General features: G+C 41.6%; 1 protein-coding gene across 1 annotated transcript in view; it reads left to right on the forward strand.

Annotated features, from left to right (window-relative positions):
* Nucleotides 1–16,867, forward strand: part of polo (Serine/threonine-protein kinase polo) — a 290,744-nt gene that overhangs the window by 42,681 nt on the left and 231,196 nt on the right. Inside the window, exons 5-6 of the mRNA XM_080277925.1 lie at nucleotides 3,703–3,902; nucleotides 6,696–6,806. Of these exons, the coding sequence (XP_080134051.1) occupies nucleotides 3,703–3,902; nucleotides 6,696–6,806 (311 nt within the window). The remainder of the gene's footprint in view (nucleotides 1–3,702; nucleotides 3,903–6,695; nucleotides 6,807–16,867) is intronic.

The raw sequence follows: 16,867 nt of genomic DNA on the forward strand, positions 1-16,867 counted from the left end.
CCCCTTGAAGTTCTTACAGCTGCTTGATGTGACAGCTCTGAGGGGAGGGGATGGGGGAAAGGGGAGAGGGGATGGTGGAGTGTGTGAGTAATACCAAGAAAAAGATTTTGTATGCATTTGTTTTTTTTTTTATTTTTTATTTACTTACTTATTTTTTTTGACAGCTACACAGCTATGAGGGAAGGGGGAGAGTGAAGGTGGGGAGGGTAGAAGTGTTGGGGGGAAGAGTGTTGGGAGTTAGTGAGGAACACTGACATAATTATTGTGCATGCTATTATTTGGAAAAAAAAAAATTGAGCTGGAAAATTCTGAAGGATGGGGGTAGAGGAGGAGGGGGGATAGCTCTAGCTATTTTTACCCCTTGAATTCTTACAGCTGGCCTACTTGATTGGACAGCTCTGTGGTGGGGAAGGGGTGAGAGGAGAGGTTGCTGGAGTGTGTAACACCAAAAAAAAAAGTTTTTTTTTTTTTTTTTTTTTTTTTTTTTGACAGCTACACAGCTATGAGGGAAGGGGATAGGGGGGAGGAAAGGTGGGAAGGGGAGAAATGTTGAGGGGAAGGGTGTTGGGAGTGAGTGAGGAACACCGACATAATTATTGTGCATGCTATTGTTTGAAAAAGAAAATTGAGCTGGAAAATTCTGAAGGGTGGGGAGGGGAGGAAGAGAGCAGGGGGTGATGGAAGTAGGTGAGGAAGGTCGTGGGAGGGGAGGAATGAGGGAGGGATGGGGTGGGAGTGCATAGAAAACTGGAGTCACCTCACCTGGATGGGTAACTTTTTTCAGCCTTTGACGGTCTATAGCTCATGAACCAATTGGTCTAAAATACTCTGGTTTGCAGCAAAAGGTGTGTAAATTCAATCTCTAAACCTTGGGCATAAAATTTCTTCTGTAAGAGTCGAGAAATCGGCTCCATATACTCGTACAGGTTTTCAGGGAAGTTTGGTCAATCGAATTGCGTATCCTAGGGGTTAAGTAGAAAAGGAGGAGCTATTTTGATGGTGAGAAACACACAAAAACAGTAGTAGAGAAGTATCTTAGGAAGGAGATAAATGATGATCTTGGGAGCAAAAAGAATGTAAACAACTCTGAAAATAGGAAAATACGTGAACTGAAGTGTGAACATGTCGAAATTATGATGGGGGGCAAGTTAGAAAATGTGGATGAAGAGGCTGGAAGAACTCTAACAAGTGAAAGTGAAGCAAGGAGAAGATAAATTGAGTATTTTGTAAGGCTTATGAATGGGAATGATGAGAGCTGAGTGGCAGTAAACATGATTGGTTTGGATGATGTGCAGAAAAGTATGGTGCCTGAAAATGTGGCATTGTCAGACATGAAGAATGCTGTGAAGAGGTGGAAAAAATGGGAACGCATCAGATGGTGATGAAGTGCATGTAGACTTGATTAGGTGCTGGAGAGAGGTTCCTTTATGTGTGGCACTGATGTAGCTGGGCAGCTCCATTGTTCAGTTATACAGACATTCCATATCTTCTTTCCTATCATCTGAAAGTAGGGAAGTGCACTGCTAGAGATAAATATCTTCAGTCTGCAGTCCACCAGGTTCTTATCCACATGGGCCTGAGCCCACAACAACAACAACAACAGGGATGATTAAGTGTATTGGAGGCTGTGGAATATAGTGTTTGTTGGAAATACTGTATGCAAATAAGCTTGGATGAGTGGAGCTGTACCATAGGAGTGGAAGAATGCAATGCATGTAACTCTGTACAGTAAAAGTCCTGTAATCTGAATTGCAAGGGACCGAGGGTCTTTTGGACTAGTGATTTTTTTGGACTATTGGAAGAGACCTTTGAAAACATTAGAAATATGTACATGATCATTAAATAAACACTTAAAATGATATGGGTTATTGTTTTATTCACCGGAAATGCATAGAAGTATTGATGAATAGTTGCAGGAAGGTATATCAAAGTCCAAGGGCAAGCCCAAACCAGATACAGTAAATCCGTAGATAAATCCCAGAAAATTTCGAAAAATTTTGCCTTGAATAATTCAGAGTATTAGGATGTTCGGATTATTGGTGGTCGGATTGGAGGACCCTTACTGTGCTAAGTTAAAGATGGTTGAAGTGAATGCAAAAATTTTGCTGTGTATTTCTGCTCAGGGTTTAGGAAAGACATGAAAAAGTGATCAGAGAGAAGGTAAAGAATATCTCATAGTGCCTGGTGAGTGATGAACAAGGTGGTTTTAGGAGTGGTAGGGGGTATGTAGATCAGATATTTTCTGTAAGACAGATGGAGAATGTATATGAGAGAGACTGTAAGGAACTTGTGGTATTTATGGATCTTCAGAAATCTCATGGTGAGGTGAGTGTAGAAGGATTATGGAAGTTTTAATATATGTTTAGGGTGGAAGTGCTGAAAAGTTTATAATGGTAGTTAAGTATTTGTAGGAGTATATGGACAGTGTAAGTATTGGAGAGAGACAAGTGTGTGTGCTGCCCCCATGGCTGTTCAGTATATATACATGGATGAGAAGTGGCAAGTGGTGGCAACCATCATCCAGTCACTTAATGTAGTTCTTCGTATGTCTTCCTTCTCGTTTATCATTCTTTTTCTGCATCTGCCCACCTCTCATCCTGTTTCTCACATCTCTCTTGTTTTTTATTATTATTCTCTCCACTTCAGTTAGTTCTGCACTGAGTGAGAAGGCTAATGAGTTCCTGTAACCCAGGAAATAATTTACAGTGCTGGTTGATAACCAGATGACCAAATAATGGGCTGATGTGGAGCCTACTATGGTGCCCCAGTTAACTGGGTGAAGAGAGGCAGATGTGGGATCCAGGAACAAAACCTCCACATACTTCCCCGCCTTGCTGTAGTGAGGCGCTGTCCACTGCAAGGGAGCATCGGTTCGCTGCACGGGATGGCCCTGCAGGGGTAGTTGCTTGCCTGTGGTTTAATGAGTCTGCTTGGCCAGACAGGCTGGGGTTGCTCAGCAACAGCAACAACATGGATGAGATTATGAGAGAAATTAAAACTAGAGTTGTGAAAGGGATGGGTATGTAAATGAATGGTTAATAATGGAATATCTCGTCTGTTGTATGCAGATGATGCCGTGGTACTAATAGTGGACAGGAGTTTTGCAGATTTTTGTGGATGTCTGTTAGTATTGTGTAATGGAAACTAGATGGTTGGTTATCATCAGCCTTGGGAGGTACCAACCACCCCGTACCATGAGCGAGAAATGTGGCTCCAAGCTTGGTAGCCAACCATAGAACTGTCATTCATAGGCAGAAATCTCAAACACAAGTAAACAGAGTCAAAACCCAAGACCACTCTCACATTGCTACAAATCCTATTACATATTTATGATTTTATTTTCCCCCACCAGTTTCCAGCAACACTTAGGAAGTAATTAACTAGTTCTGGAACTTGATTGAACTTCCAGTCTACATTGGCGAATGTCACTGTGGGGATCCCCAAAGAACAATCATTGCATCATTTAATTTATGATTTAAATTAGACAGGATGACATGAAGGTAGTTTGTGGCCAGCACAACTGGGATTAAGTTTTTTGGTTATAGGTAAAAATAAATCAGACTAAAAAGTAAGGCAATAGTTCCACTATCATTTTCCTCTTGGAAATTGAATATGACATTGTTATTTGAATTAAATCACAGTTATATCATCAGATACTGGTATTCTGAAATCTCATGTTATTGTATTTTATTCCATTTTCAGATATACATTATTGGTTGGAAAGCCACCTTTTGAAACCCAGACTCTAAAAGATACATATATGAGAATAAAAAAGAATGAGTACCACATTCCTGGACGAATTGGTCCACTAGCTCGGTCACTGATCCAGAAGCTGCTCCAGGGTGACCCAACACGGAGGCCGAACGTTGACATGATCATTGCTGATGATTTTATGACTATGGGTAAGTTCATTATAAATGATATTAGTGAATGATACCATATAGGTTACAGTATTTCCTTTCAGGAAAATAATTTTTGTTAGACATTAATAAACTTGTCATTGTAGCATGGTTTACATTGTCATTGTCATTGACTTATTACTGCTTAGCTTTATATTTTACGATATAGAAAATATATTCAAGAAGCACATAAAGAGACTTGTGAAGAGGAAAAAGGAGGAGGTAAATGGGCTAGGAAGAAAAATCAGTGCAAATTACTCTGAAAATAGGAAGTTATTCTGGAAAGAGGTGCAGAAATAAAGAAGGGACAGTGAAAAGAAATGTGGAAGTGTGAAGGATGTAAGTGGTAGATTATTAACTTATGGGGATGAAGTAAGGACCAGATGGAAAGAATATTTTGAAAGCCTGATGATTGGGAATGGAGAGAGCAGAGCCACTGTAAACGTGATTGATTTTGGGGGTGTGCAGAGAAGGAATGCAGTGATATGAAATGTGATGCTTGCCCAGGTGAAAAGCGCTGTGAAGCGGCTGAAAAATGGGAAAGCAGCTGGGGTTGATGAGGTGTATGCAGAGATGATTAAGTGTAGTGGAGAGAGTGGAATGAAGTACTTGTTGGAGATATGTAAGAAGGCATGGATGAGTGAAACTGTGCCAGCAGAGTGGAAAAAGGCTGTTATTGTACTGCTGTACAAAAATAAAGGTGAATGAAGTGAGTGCAAGAATTATCGTGGCATAAGTTTCTTGAGTGTGGTTGGGAAGGTATATGGAAGAAATATCATCATCATCATCCAATCCTACGTTGCCCCATGAGGGGCGTAGGAGCCCGGGGCTAGGCAAGTTGGTCCTGACATTTAAGATGAGAGTGATCAGCCTCACTCATCCCTGAGTAGCATTACATGAGCAATAAACCCCAACTACCCCATGGTATAAACTTTCACCGCCTCAATCTGATTGGAACAGTAATTAGCCATTAAACCACCAGGCACCAAAATGTGGTAATATGGTTACCACCCAGTGTAGTAAATGGTTTCCTGGTGTACAGGAAACCATTTGGCTTGTCACTCAGTGTAGAGTCACCCATAGGCAGAAGGAAGAGGAAAGAATGAGAGAAGACAGAAGTGGGAGTGTAAAGTCACCCTTAGGCAGAAGGACGAGGAAAGAATGAAGGAAAGAAAGACATAAGAGGATGGAAGGAAAGAAGGATGGAGGGGAGGAAAGGGCAGACATCCAAGAGCAGCACTACATCAAATGAGTGGATGGTGGGTGCCCCCACCTCATAAGTCCTGGTGAGTGATGAGCTGGGTGGCTTTAGGAGTGGCAGAGGATGTGTGGATCAAATATTTGCTGTGAGACAGATAGTGGAGGAGGCTTGTGAGGAGGACCATAAGGTGTTTATGGCATTCATGGATCAGGAAAAAGCATATGACAAAGTAGACAGAGAAGGACTGTGGAAGGTCTTGCACATGTACAGTGTAGATGGTAAGCTGCTAGGTGCTGTCATGAATTTTTATGATGGTAGTGAAGCATGTGTAAGGGTAAATGGACATGTAAGTGAATGGTTCACAATCAGTGTGGGCGTGTGACAAAGTTGTGTGATGTCCCCATGGTTGTTCAGTATATATGTGGATGGGATGATGAGAAAAGTAAAAACACAAGTAATGGAGAGGGGGATGGCATTGGTAATGAATGGTGATGGATGGAATATCTCAAATTTGTTGTATGCTGATGATGCAGTACTGCTTGCACATACCGGACAAGAGCTTGGTAGACTAGTGCAGAGTTTTGCTGATGTTCATGAGCGTCGTGCCTTGAGAGTAAATGTAGAAAAGAGTAAAGTGATGGTTATTGAGAGAGAAGGTGACTCCCAGTATGATGTTACAGTGAATGGAGAGAGACTGGAATTGATGAGAGACTTCAAATACATGGGTACAGTGATAGAAAAGAAAGGAAAATGTGCAAAAGAAGTGGAGAGTAGAGTGACACAAGGAATGAAAGTAGCTGGTGCAAAGAAGGCCTTGATAAGAAACAGAGGCTTGAGTGTTGCAGCTGCACAAGGCTTACATGAAGGAGTGTTAGTGCCAACTTTAACATATGGGTGTGAGACTATGGTGTGGCATGAAAATGAAAAGTCAAGGGTGAGAGCAGTGAAGATAGGACTGCTGAGGAATGTATGTAGAATACAAAGTGGATAGGATACGAAATAATGTGATTCGTGAAAGATGTGGAGTGAGGTAGTCAGTGGTCACCAGAATCGAAGAGAGTGTACTGAGATGATATGATCATGTGGAGAGAATGGATAACAATTGAATGGTGAAAAAGGCAAATCTGAGTGAATTTGAAGGAGGGAGGAGGTGAGGTAGACCAAGGAGAAGGTGGAGGGATGTGGTGGATGAGCGTGTGAGGAAGAGAGGTTTGGAAATCGGTGAGGCTAGGGGACTGACGAGTTTCAGCTGGCTGGAAGAATATTGTAAGGAGAAGCGCATGATCAGGGATTTGGCACCCCTGTTTAATGTGACAGCATCCGGATTGACTCTATTGGATATGTTTATGTGAAGGTACAGTACGTGGTGAATGTTTGTGGTGTATCAGATAGAGTCAGAATTCTGGGAGTTTGAATGGTGAGTGAATGGAAGCGTGGCCCATTAGATTGGGTACATTTGGGTTGTCTGTATGTTGCTACTCCTCACCCTGCCCTAAGGTGGGAAAGGAGGTCCGGATGATGATGAATATTCATAATGAGTAAATTCCCTTTGGAGCAGTATCATCAGTTGTACATTACTTTTCCTCATGTTCCAGGTTACATGCCTTCTCGCTTACCTACATCTTGTCTCACTATGGCTCCTAGATTCGACTCTCGCTGTTCCAGTGTGGCCACTCGTAAGCCACTTCTGGAAATCAACAACAAAGGTAAGTAACGTACAGTAGTTTGTATATTCAGTGGCAAATGTGTTATGACATGTTAAAACAACTTTCTTTTTCATAATTCCCCTCTTTTGCACATGGCTGACTGGAGTTTTCTCTGTGGTCAATACAGTCAGTTGGTCGTGACTAGAGCAAAATCCATAAGTTTTCAGCCTAGTCCATAGGGTTGAATATGCTGTTCCACTCTTCCACATCTCAAAATTTTCTTCCACTGAAAGAATTGGCAACCGTGTTTTTAAAAATGAGCTTTGGGAACATATCCTACTGCATTTATTCCATTGATTATCATGTTTAATAAGTCTTTTTTTCATGTGCTTCTCTTTAGGTATTTCATGTGTTTTCATTATCAGTTCCTTTATATAGCTATAACATGCATTTACAGAAATTCATTAGCCAATCTATCCTCTACATTGGCTTACCATGGCTCCTCCCTCCTTCAGACTCCCTCATATTTACGTGTTTCACAACCCTGTCTATATCCACTCTTTGACCATATTATCTTGGCAAACTTTTCTACACCGTCACTTGATAAATTTCCTTGTTCTCTGATCTTTCACAGATTATTATACCGTACTTCCTACTCTTTCCACAGTACACAAACCACACTTATTCCCTATTATTATCATTTCCTGTTCAGTTTTTCTTTTCACACATCCCATACCAGTCTCATATGTTTACATTAATGTGGACAGACTATGCAGTATCCTCATGCATTCCTCTTGTGTCTTCATACTCAGTCCTCTGCTTCATGTCAAAGGTTTCATAGTTCTTGCCACCCTCGTTTGTGAGCTATTCTGTTCTCATCATTCTTTAAACATTTACCTGTTTCCTCTTTCTGTGCCACCTCCAGCATATGGAAACACACAAATTCAAGTCTCTGTTCACCAGGACATGACTCCCAGCAACTGTTACTACTGTCACGCTACTCCTCTACATTTACGTCAAAACCAAGATGCTCACAGACATACACAAAACTCCTATCCAGTCTGCAGAAATTTAGCTCACTGTTCACAAGAAGCATAGCATCAGTTGCACTATATCAGATATGAAATACTTCACTCATTACTGGGTGTATCTCCTTGTTCACATCTCTGGTTTGACCACCACCACCACCACCATCATCATCGTCATCATCATCATTGTTATCATCATGATGGCCTTTTTTAATATTTGCTGGTGGGATGAGGCAGTGTCCAGAGAGCAGTGAAAAAGGAAAAACACGGCAGTAGAAATGATGAACAGTGTGCCCAGTGAAATGAGCCACACTCTCGTTCATTCACCTTTTAAGTAACCAGAATCCTGGTTCCATCTCATTAGCAAACCTAAATGTAGCTTCATAATTATCCATCAAATAAGTCAGTCCAATGATTATTAAGCCAAAACCTTGTCATGCACTCTTCCATACAAAATCTATCCAGCCAGCTTGATCCTTTGTCAGTTCCCTAGCCTCATTCACTTTCATGCCTCTCTTTCTCACAAACACATTAACCATATTTAGCCACTCTCTTCTGAAATAATTGTAAGAAATGGGCTTCTTGTACGATAATGTAGTTCAGTGAACAGAAATTTATTATTTAATATGATATTCTTTAGTGTGGTGGTTGGTGGGGGTGCTCACCATCCAATCACTTGATGTAGTGCTGCTCTCAGGTGTCTGCCCCTTCCTCTCCTCCATCCTTCTCCTTCCGTCCTCTTCTGTCTTTCTTTCCTTCATTCTTTTCTCATCCTTCTGCCTGTGGGTGACTTTACACTCCCTCTTCTCTCTTTCTCTCCTTCATTCTTTCCTCTTCCTTCCACCTGTGGGTGACTATACATTCCCTCTTCTGTCTTTCTTTCCATCATTCTTTCCTCTTCCTTCCACCTGTGGGTGACTATACATTGAGTGACAAGCCAAATGGTTTCCTACATACCAGGAAATGATTTACTACGCTGGGTGGTAACCATATAACCAGATTTTGGTGCCTGGTGGTTTAGTGGGTAATTACAGTACTCCAGTCGGATTGAGCTGGTGAAGGTTTATATCCAAGGGGTGGTTGGAGTTGATTGCTCACGTAATGCCACTCAGGGATGAGTGAGGCTGGTTACTTTCACCTTAAATGTCAGGACCAACTTGCCTAGCCCCGGGCTCCTATGCTCCTCATGGGGCAATGTAGGATTGGATGATGGATGGATGGATTCTTCATTGAACAAACTGTCACCTAACAAGCATGTTGATCGACAATGTGACCTGCGTCGTGATGTGAAACCGTCAAAGGGTGGGGTGGGGTGGGGTGTGGGGCTAAAGAAATGAGTGTTGTGTGAAAAGGAAAGGGCGGAATGCGCTAGAGCCAGGGGGCTGTGGCTGGGGCAGCATACATGTATTAAAAACCATGGGAAGGTGTGATGTAGGATTATTGACTTAGGAACATAAGATGAAAGGATTACTGCAGTAGGCCAGTTGGCTTGCTAGGCAGCTTCTAGAAAAGTAACTGACCTTCTAGAATGAGGTAAGGATAACAGAGAGGAAGGCTGTCCCCCGCCCTCCAGACCCTCCAGCTGAAGCAACCTGGAAAAAGTCAGAAGGAACACCACGCTGGTGTGGACATTTAATAGGAAAGTGTGAAGGGAGAAAAAGATTATCATAGTGTAAACTGAAATGGAAAAAGAATGAATTAGTACTGGTTATGAATTTTTTTTTTTTTTTTTTTTTTTTTTTTTTTTTTTTTTACCCACTATCCTTCCATTATCATTCTTCACACACTGCTCTCCTGTGATATCCCTATTCTCCCTCTTCATCTGATTTGCCACCTTAAATATCATATTCTTCCTTTCCACTGTACTTTGTTTTTGTTGAGTTGGCGAAGCCTAGAGAGGTGGTGAAGTGGGCAATGAGAAAGCTTGGGATCGAAGAATGGCTAGTTAGACTGGTTATGGCCATGTACAGTATGTGGGTGCTTGGATCCAGTTAAGGGTGAATGGAGATTTGAGTGATGAGTTTCCGTGAATGTTGGTGTGCAGTAGGGGTCAGTTATGAGCCCTTTGTTTATCATGGTACTGAATTCCTCTCATGTGACTCCAGAAATGGACTTCTGTGGAAATGTTGAATGCTGATGATTTGGTGTTGATTGCAGAGAATGAAAAGGAGGTGGAGGAAAGATTTGGGAAGTGGTGAGATGGTAAGGGGCACAAGGGCTTAAGAGTAAATGCAGATAAAACAAAAATGATTGTATGTGGGGCTGGCGTTCATACTGTCAAAGAGGAGGGGAAGTGGCCATGTGTGATTTGCCACAAGGGCGTGGGAAGTTACTGCGTCTTGTGCAGTGTCTGTGGGAAGTGGGTGCTCAAAAGATGTAGTGGTTTTAGAGGTAGACTGTGAGATAATGCTGATTTCATGTGTGTGGGGTGTCGGGGAAAGCAGGTGGATATTGTCAGGCGTGAAAGGATTGAACTTGCTGGTGAGTCTCTTGAGAGTGTGTGGAAGAGTTTTGTTATTTGGGAGACATGACATGTGCTAGAGATGGGGCTTGAGCTAGCTCTGTGGCTAGAGTGAGGAGTGGTTGGAAGAAGTTCAGGGAGCTGTTGCCTCTCCTGACAGTGAGAGGACTCCCCCTCTGTGCTAAGGGATCTTTGTACGCAGCATGTATTAGGAGTGTAGTGCTGTATGGTAGTGAGACATGGCCAGTAGTGGAAGAGGATATTCGCAGGCTCAAACGTACAGAAATGGCAGTGATTAGGTGGATGTGTGGTGCGTCCCTGAGTGTGAGACCTGGGGGAAATAGGTTTACAGTGGAAGAGTTGAGGGGTACAATTGGACTGGAGTGTATTGGTGTTGTGATGAGGAGAGGTAGATTGAGATGGTTTGAGCATGTGGAAAAGATGGGGGATGATAACTGGGTGCAGGAAGTGAGAAGTGTTAATGTTAGGGGAAGGGTTATAAGAACTTTAGGTAAGAGTGTAAATTATCGGTAATAAGCCAATAGGTTGATAGTTAATAAGATCTTTTGAGCCGCCTGTCTTATAAAGCAAAATAACTGTTGGATTACACCCTGTTTGGGGAATTTTCTTCTTTATACAATTGGTAAAGAAGTGGGTGAGCCAGTTTTGAACTTCTCTTCCTGCATCTGACAGTAAATTTGATTCTGTTCCATCTTCTGGGACTTTTTCTCTTTTCTTGCTTTTAAGAGCAAAGTTTATTTCATCAGGTGTTACCTTTGGAATTTCACTTGTGTCAGCTGAAAAGTTAGCTGCTGGTACTGTTGTCTTTGACACATACATTTCTTTCCAAAACTCAACTCTGTTCACCATCTTCTCGGTGCACTTAATGACTTCACTGTTTTTGTCTTTCAGTGGAATAATTTGTTGCTTTCCTCAGTGTTGTCTTGCTTCATACCTGTTTCAGACTGTTTCCTTTTTTGATGGTTTCTTTTATCTGATCCATGTTTCTCTTTTGTTTGTCTTCTCTCAGTCTCTTGTTGATAAGATTATGTGTTTCTGCTCTTTCTGTTTCATCTCTCTGTGTTTTTCCTTTCTTTTCCTTTCCTTTCCTCTTTTCATTAATTCAAGTAATTTTTTAATACTTTTTGGCTTTAGTTGTATTAGCTTTTCCTACTGCGTCTGCTGATTCCATTTTGTTAGTTAGTTGTTGAACTCATCTGTGTCACACTTATTGTAACATAGAACCTTAAAGCTATTCTTTATTTCTAACAGAAAGGCAGCTTTGTTTGTGCTTACTTTCGTTGGGCATAGGCATCTTTTTAATTTTTAATCAGCTTCTTTTACTTCTAAAAATGAATCTGTCTATGCAACCCACTATTCTGTGGTCACTTCCTATATGGTTTTTACTTTGTTGATAACTTTGACACAGGTGATCATGATGTTCTTTTCTGCTATAGTGAAATCAGTTTCAGTCTTTGTTTCACCATTTTGGGCTTCTCCAGGTCCATTTTCTCCCTGTTCTTTTGTGGAAGAATGTTAATTATTCTTATGTTATATATGTCATCAAAGTTTACCACCATTTCAACTATCATTCTGCCTTCCTACTCTGATTTGCTCATACTTGCTTCTCTTTTTTTTTTTTTTTTTTTTTTTTTATTTGGAGCTTTTGCATTGAAGTCTCCCAGAAGTATAGTACTGTATATGTGGGCTTTTCTTCTCTCATAATCTGAGAAATATCATCATAATGTTTTTAATTCCTCATCTATGCTTTCAGAAGTGGGTGTATATATTTGTATTACTTTCAGGATGTATCTTTTCTATAGCACTCTCATCTTAAATGTCAGGACCAACTTGCCTAGCCCCGGGCTACTACATTCCTCATGGGAAAATACAGGATTGGATGATGGATGGATGGAATTGCAATCCATGTTAGTCTGTCAGACACACTGCTATATTTAACAATGTTCCTTACAAGATTTCTGTTAATTAGAAATCCCACACCACTTACTCTTTCATTCTGCCATCCTCTGTAGTATAATACGTGGTTGCTGTCGTCATTTAATTTCCATTATAAAGGCTCCTACATGCTTGCATGCATTGGCCTTGGTCACCTAATGGTGGCTTTCCACTCTTTTCGTTCTCTGGCAGCCTACTAGTTCCTTTATCCCTGAGGTCATACTGTATGACCTTGTCCCCATGTCTTTTTCGGTCAGCCTTTCATAATCCTACCCCTTAAATTCACACTTCTCACCGTCCATACCCAGTTGTCCACCCCCATCCTCTCTGCATGCCCAAACCATCTCAATCTACCTCTCCTCATCACAGCACCAATACACTCCAGTCCCATTCTTCCTTTTAACTCTTCAGTTGTAACCCCCTTCCCGCCTCTTGTTGCCTCGCATGCGAGGATCCTCTTCCTTTACCGCTCAGGTTTCACTACCATATAGCATTACATTCCTAACATTCTGCATACAAAGATCCCTTAGCACGGAGGGAGATCCCTGTCAATGACAGGAGAGGCAACAGCCCGCTGAACTTCTTCCAACCACTCCTCACTCCAGCTCCACCCCTAGCACATAACATGTCTCCCAAGGAACAAACCTCTTCCACACACTGAAGAGACTCACCAGCAAGATCAGTCTTTTCATACCTGACAAGCTTCACATGCTTTCTTTGACACACCACACATTTGAAATCAGCAGTATCTTGCAGTCCACCCCAAATACCGATACACTTCTTATTCACCCACTGATGACAAACACTACACAAGATGGAAATACTTCGCACACCCTTGTGGCAAACTGCACATGGCCATTCCCCCTTTTCCTTGACATATACAGTACTGTATATGTGTATACACACACACACACACACACACACACACACACACACACACAGTATATATATATATATATATATATATATATATATATATATATATATATGTATGTATACAGGTTATATATAGTTACTGGATAAAGGTAAGTACCCCTGTATTGTTCTGGTTCATGCTTTGTTGTGTTTTTACTTATAATATTGTATCATCATCATTATATCCTGTTCTAATATTCTGTATTATTGGGTTAGTACGAGTTAAGGAAAAAAATGGAGACATGAAGTATTGATTCACATCCTAAATGATAAATAATGAGCGTGAGCAATGACGAAATCCAGTGATGGGATTCATGGAACACTCCAGTGTTTTAGGACTATTAGGCAAATTTCATTATTATCTGAGTAGAGAGTACAGTAACTCTAAGATAGTGAGCTATGACTTTAGAAGCCGAATGATTGGATTCTAGGAGCCGATCAAGCTTTCACCATATTGTACGAGAGTTTTATAATGATTTAACTAAAAAGTAGGGGAACGTATTTTTGTCCACAACAGTACATTGGTACGTCAGTTATATAGCCTCTGAAAGAAATTCGTGCAAATATTTTTGTGTAAAAGCCTTGGTTGTATGCAGTATAGATGGCTTTGTTGACTGTTGGGGCAGAGGGCTTAGGGTGTCATTGACACCTAGATTGTGCCAGCCTTATTGAAATTACTCTTGGTTGTTGGAGAGAACAATGCGAAGACTCATGAAATATTTTGGAGGCTTACTTGATGTAGTGCTGCCTAGTTCTTCCTTCCCGTTTATCATTCTTTTTCTGTGTCTGCCCTTCTCTTTTCCAATTTCTCCCATCTTTGTTGTCACTTTTTATTACTCTTCTTTCAGGTGTCATTACATTGAGTGACAAGCCTAATGGTTTCCTGTAAACCAGGAAACCATTTACAATGCTGGGTGGTAACCATATAACCAACCCGTACGTGTTCCCTACCTGTCAGCAGGTGGGTTGGCGAAGGGTCAGTGCCCCTCCCTGTAAAACAACGAATTTAAAGACAAACGGCCACCCCTTACGGGATTATGGCATCAGGCCATAGATAGATATGAAGAGGGGGGGGGAGAAAGAAGAAGAAAGACATAAGAGAGGGAGGACAGAGATGGGGAAGGGTTGAGAAAACTAGTTGAGGGAGGATAAATTGGGTGGGGAGAAGAGGATGGATGAGTATACAGAGAAACAAAGAAAGTGGGGAGGGGGGGGGGACGGGAGCAAATAAGAAGAGAACAGAGATGAGAGGATGGATAGTTGCAGAGGAGAGGGGCCGGGGGGGGGGGGCAGAGAAGAGGGGAGATGGAGGACAAAGAAGTGGAGGTAGGAAGCGAAGGAGATGAGAGGCAAAAAGGAGGGGGAGGGGTACATAGAAGGGAAGGATGAACAAAGAAAATGGGAGAGGGAAGACACTGAAGAAGAGGGACTGAGACAAAGAGGGAAGAGGGACGACTGAAAAACGGATGAGGGACAGCATAGAGGATGAGGAGACAAGGACAGAGAGGGAGGTGGCAGCGGAAAAGATGGAGAAAACATGGAGGGTTGGGGGAGAGGTCTAAGAAGAAGAGGGAGGTGGTGAGGGAAAAGTAGAGAGGGAAGACACAGAAGGGTTGGGGGGGTAAATGTTGTCATCACTCGGAGGGCCTTAAAGGGTGGAGGTGACGGCAACTGGCGTCCGGCCAACAGGCAGGTGGGGGAGGCTCATCCCTTCGTATTTCACCATACACCTCACTTTCACATCCAACTTGTTTTCTACATCATTTTCCCATCGTGTGTTTTATAACTTCACATTCACCTCCATTTTTTTTTACAATGATTTTATTTTTTTACCTCACTTTAAAAAAGGTCATTGTCGCTTTTTTTTTTTTTTTTTTTTTTTTTTTTTTTTTTTTATAAAGCATTCACTTCAAACTTGGTATGCACGTTCCGTGGACAGATACTCGTAGACGCCTTTTTTCACTTTTTGAATTTAATCCTTTTAAAACGTAAATTTTTTCTTTAATTTCTCTTTCACCTCACATTCTTCTGGACCACTTTTCCACCCCCTTTTCACTTTTCCTTCTTTCCCACCCTCCTTTTCACATTTTCCACTTCAGCTTCACCTTCTCTTTTCCACCTTACTGTTATCCGGACCTCATCTTCCCGTCCTTCACAGTCACCTCGGCCTCACCTCAGTTTCCTCACGACTTTGTATGTCTCATCTTGATTTCTTCACATGCACATCTATTTCTTTTTTTCATACCACGTTCCCCTCATTCTTCTTTCCACCTGACTTTCAGCCTTGTCTCCTTGTTTTCCTCACTTTCACATCCACAATAAGTTTCACCCACCTACACGTCACATTCACCGCTTCCTCTCTTCCAACTCGTTTTCATGTCAGCTTCATCACCTAAGTCCAGCTCATTTTCATTTCACATTCATTCAGTTCTCACTTTCGCCATACTTACTTTTCTCATATTCTCAGTCACCTTACTTTCATGTCTCCCAAACGGCCCATATTTATTTTTCACAACACGTGTCACCCACACTATGTTGTCGTTCCACACCTGTTAACGCTTTCATAATTCCACACTTGCCACCCTCACTACTTCATCATTCTACACCTGTCACTCCTCACCCCATCATCATTCTATACCTGTTACCCCAAACCCATTCACTCCACACCTGTCACTCCTCACTCCGTCATCATTTTATACCTGTCACCCCACACGTGCACCCCTCACCCCTTCATCACTCCACACCTGTCACCCCTCACTCCTTCATCATTCCACACTTGTCACCCCTCACTCCATCATCACTCCACACCCGTCAACCCTCACCCCTTCATCACTCCACACCTGTCACCCCTCACCCCTTCATCACTCCACACCTGTCCATCCGGTCCTGGAGCTTTCCTTACACCTTGAGTTTCCAGTAATTTATATACTTCCTGCACTTCCACTTGTGTATCTTTTATCCCTACATTTCTAGTAACTTTCTCCCCTTCCACAGAATCCCTTTCTTTAGTGAAAACCTATTGGAAACGTTTGTTCATTATTTCAACTTGCACTGCAGCATCTTTCTAGACCTCTTCTTGTACTTTCAGGTTGGTGATTCCTTCTTTTTGTTTTAATTTGCCATTAACAAATCTATAAAACAGTTTGGGTTCTTCCTTACAGTTGTTAATTATACCTTTGTCAAAGTTCATTTCTTCCTCTCTACGTATTCTTGTATATTCATTTCTAGTTCTGCTGTATTCTTTGTTCTGTTATTACCTCTTATTCTCCAGCTGTTCCATGTCATGTCCCTCTCCTTTTTTGCTGCCATACACCTTCTGTTAAAGCAATCCTTTCTGTTTTCTTTCCCACTTACTCTTGGAACATATGTTTCCACTCCCGAATTATAGAGGTCTAGAAAGATATCCCACTTCCTCTGCATCTCTCTTGTTTCTCTGAATTTGCTCCAACCCGCATTTTCGAGAGATTCCCTCAATCCTGTAAAGTTTGCTTTCCCAAAGGTGTATCTTCCCTGTCTATATAACTCATCTCCTGGCACCATGTTCCCTTTTATCATCTGGAGCTCAGTGACCACATGATCACGTTTTCCTATAGGAAACAGATATTTCAAAGATTCATTTACATTAGGTTCTTTGGTTAGCAGTAAATCTAGTCTTGCTGGCGTGTCATCCTCTCTGAATCTTGTCACTTCTTTGACCCACTGGGTCATTATATCATTCATTGCTGTATTTAACAATGTCCCACGAATCTTCACTGCCTCCT

Source organism: Coenobita brevimanus, chromosome 71 (assembly GCF_032717465.1).
Source record: "Coenobita brevimanus isolate Jiangsu-jjx chromosome 71, ASM3271746v2, whole genome shotgun sequence".
Classification (NCBI taxonomy): domain Eukaryota; kingdom Metazoa; phylum Arthropoda; class Malacostraca; order Decapoda; family Coenobitidae; genus Coenobita; species Coenobita brevimanus.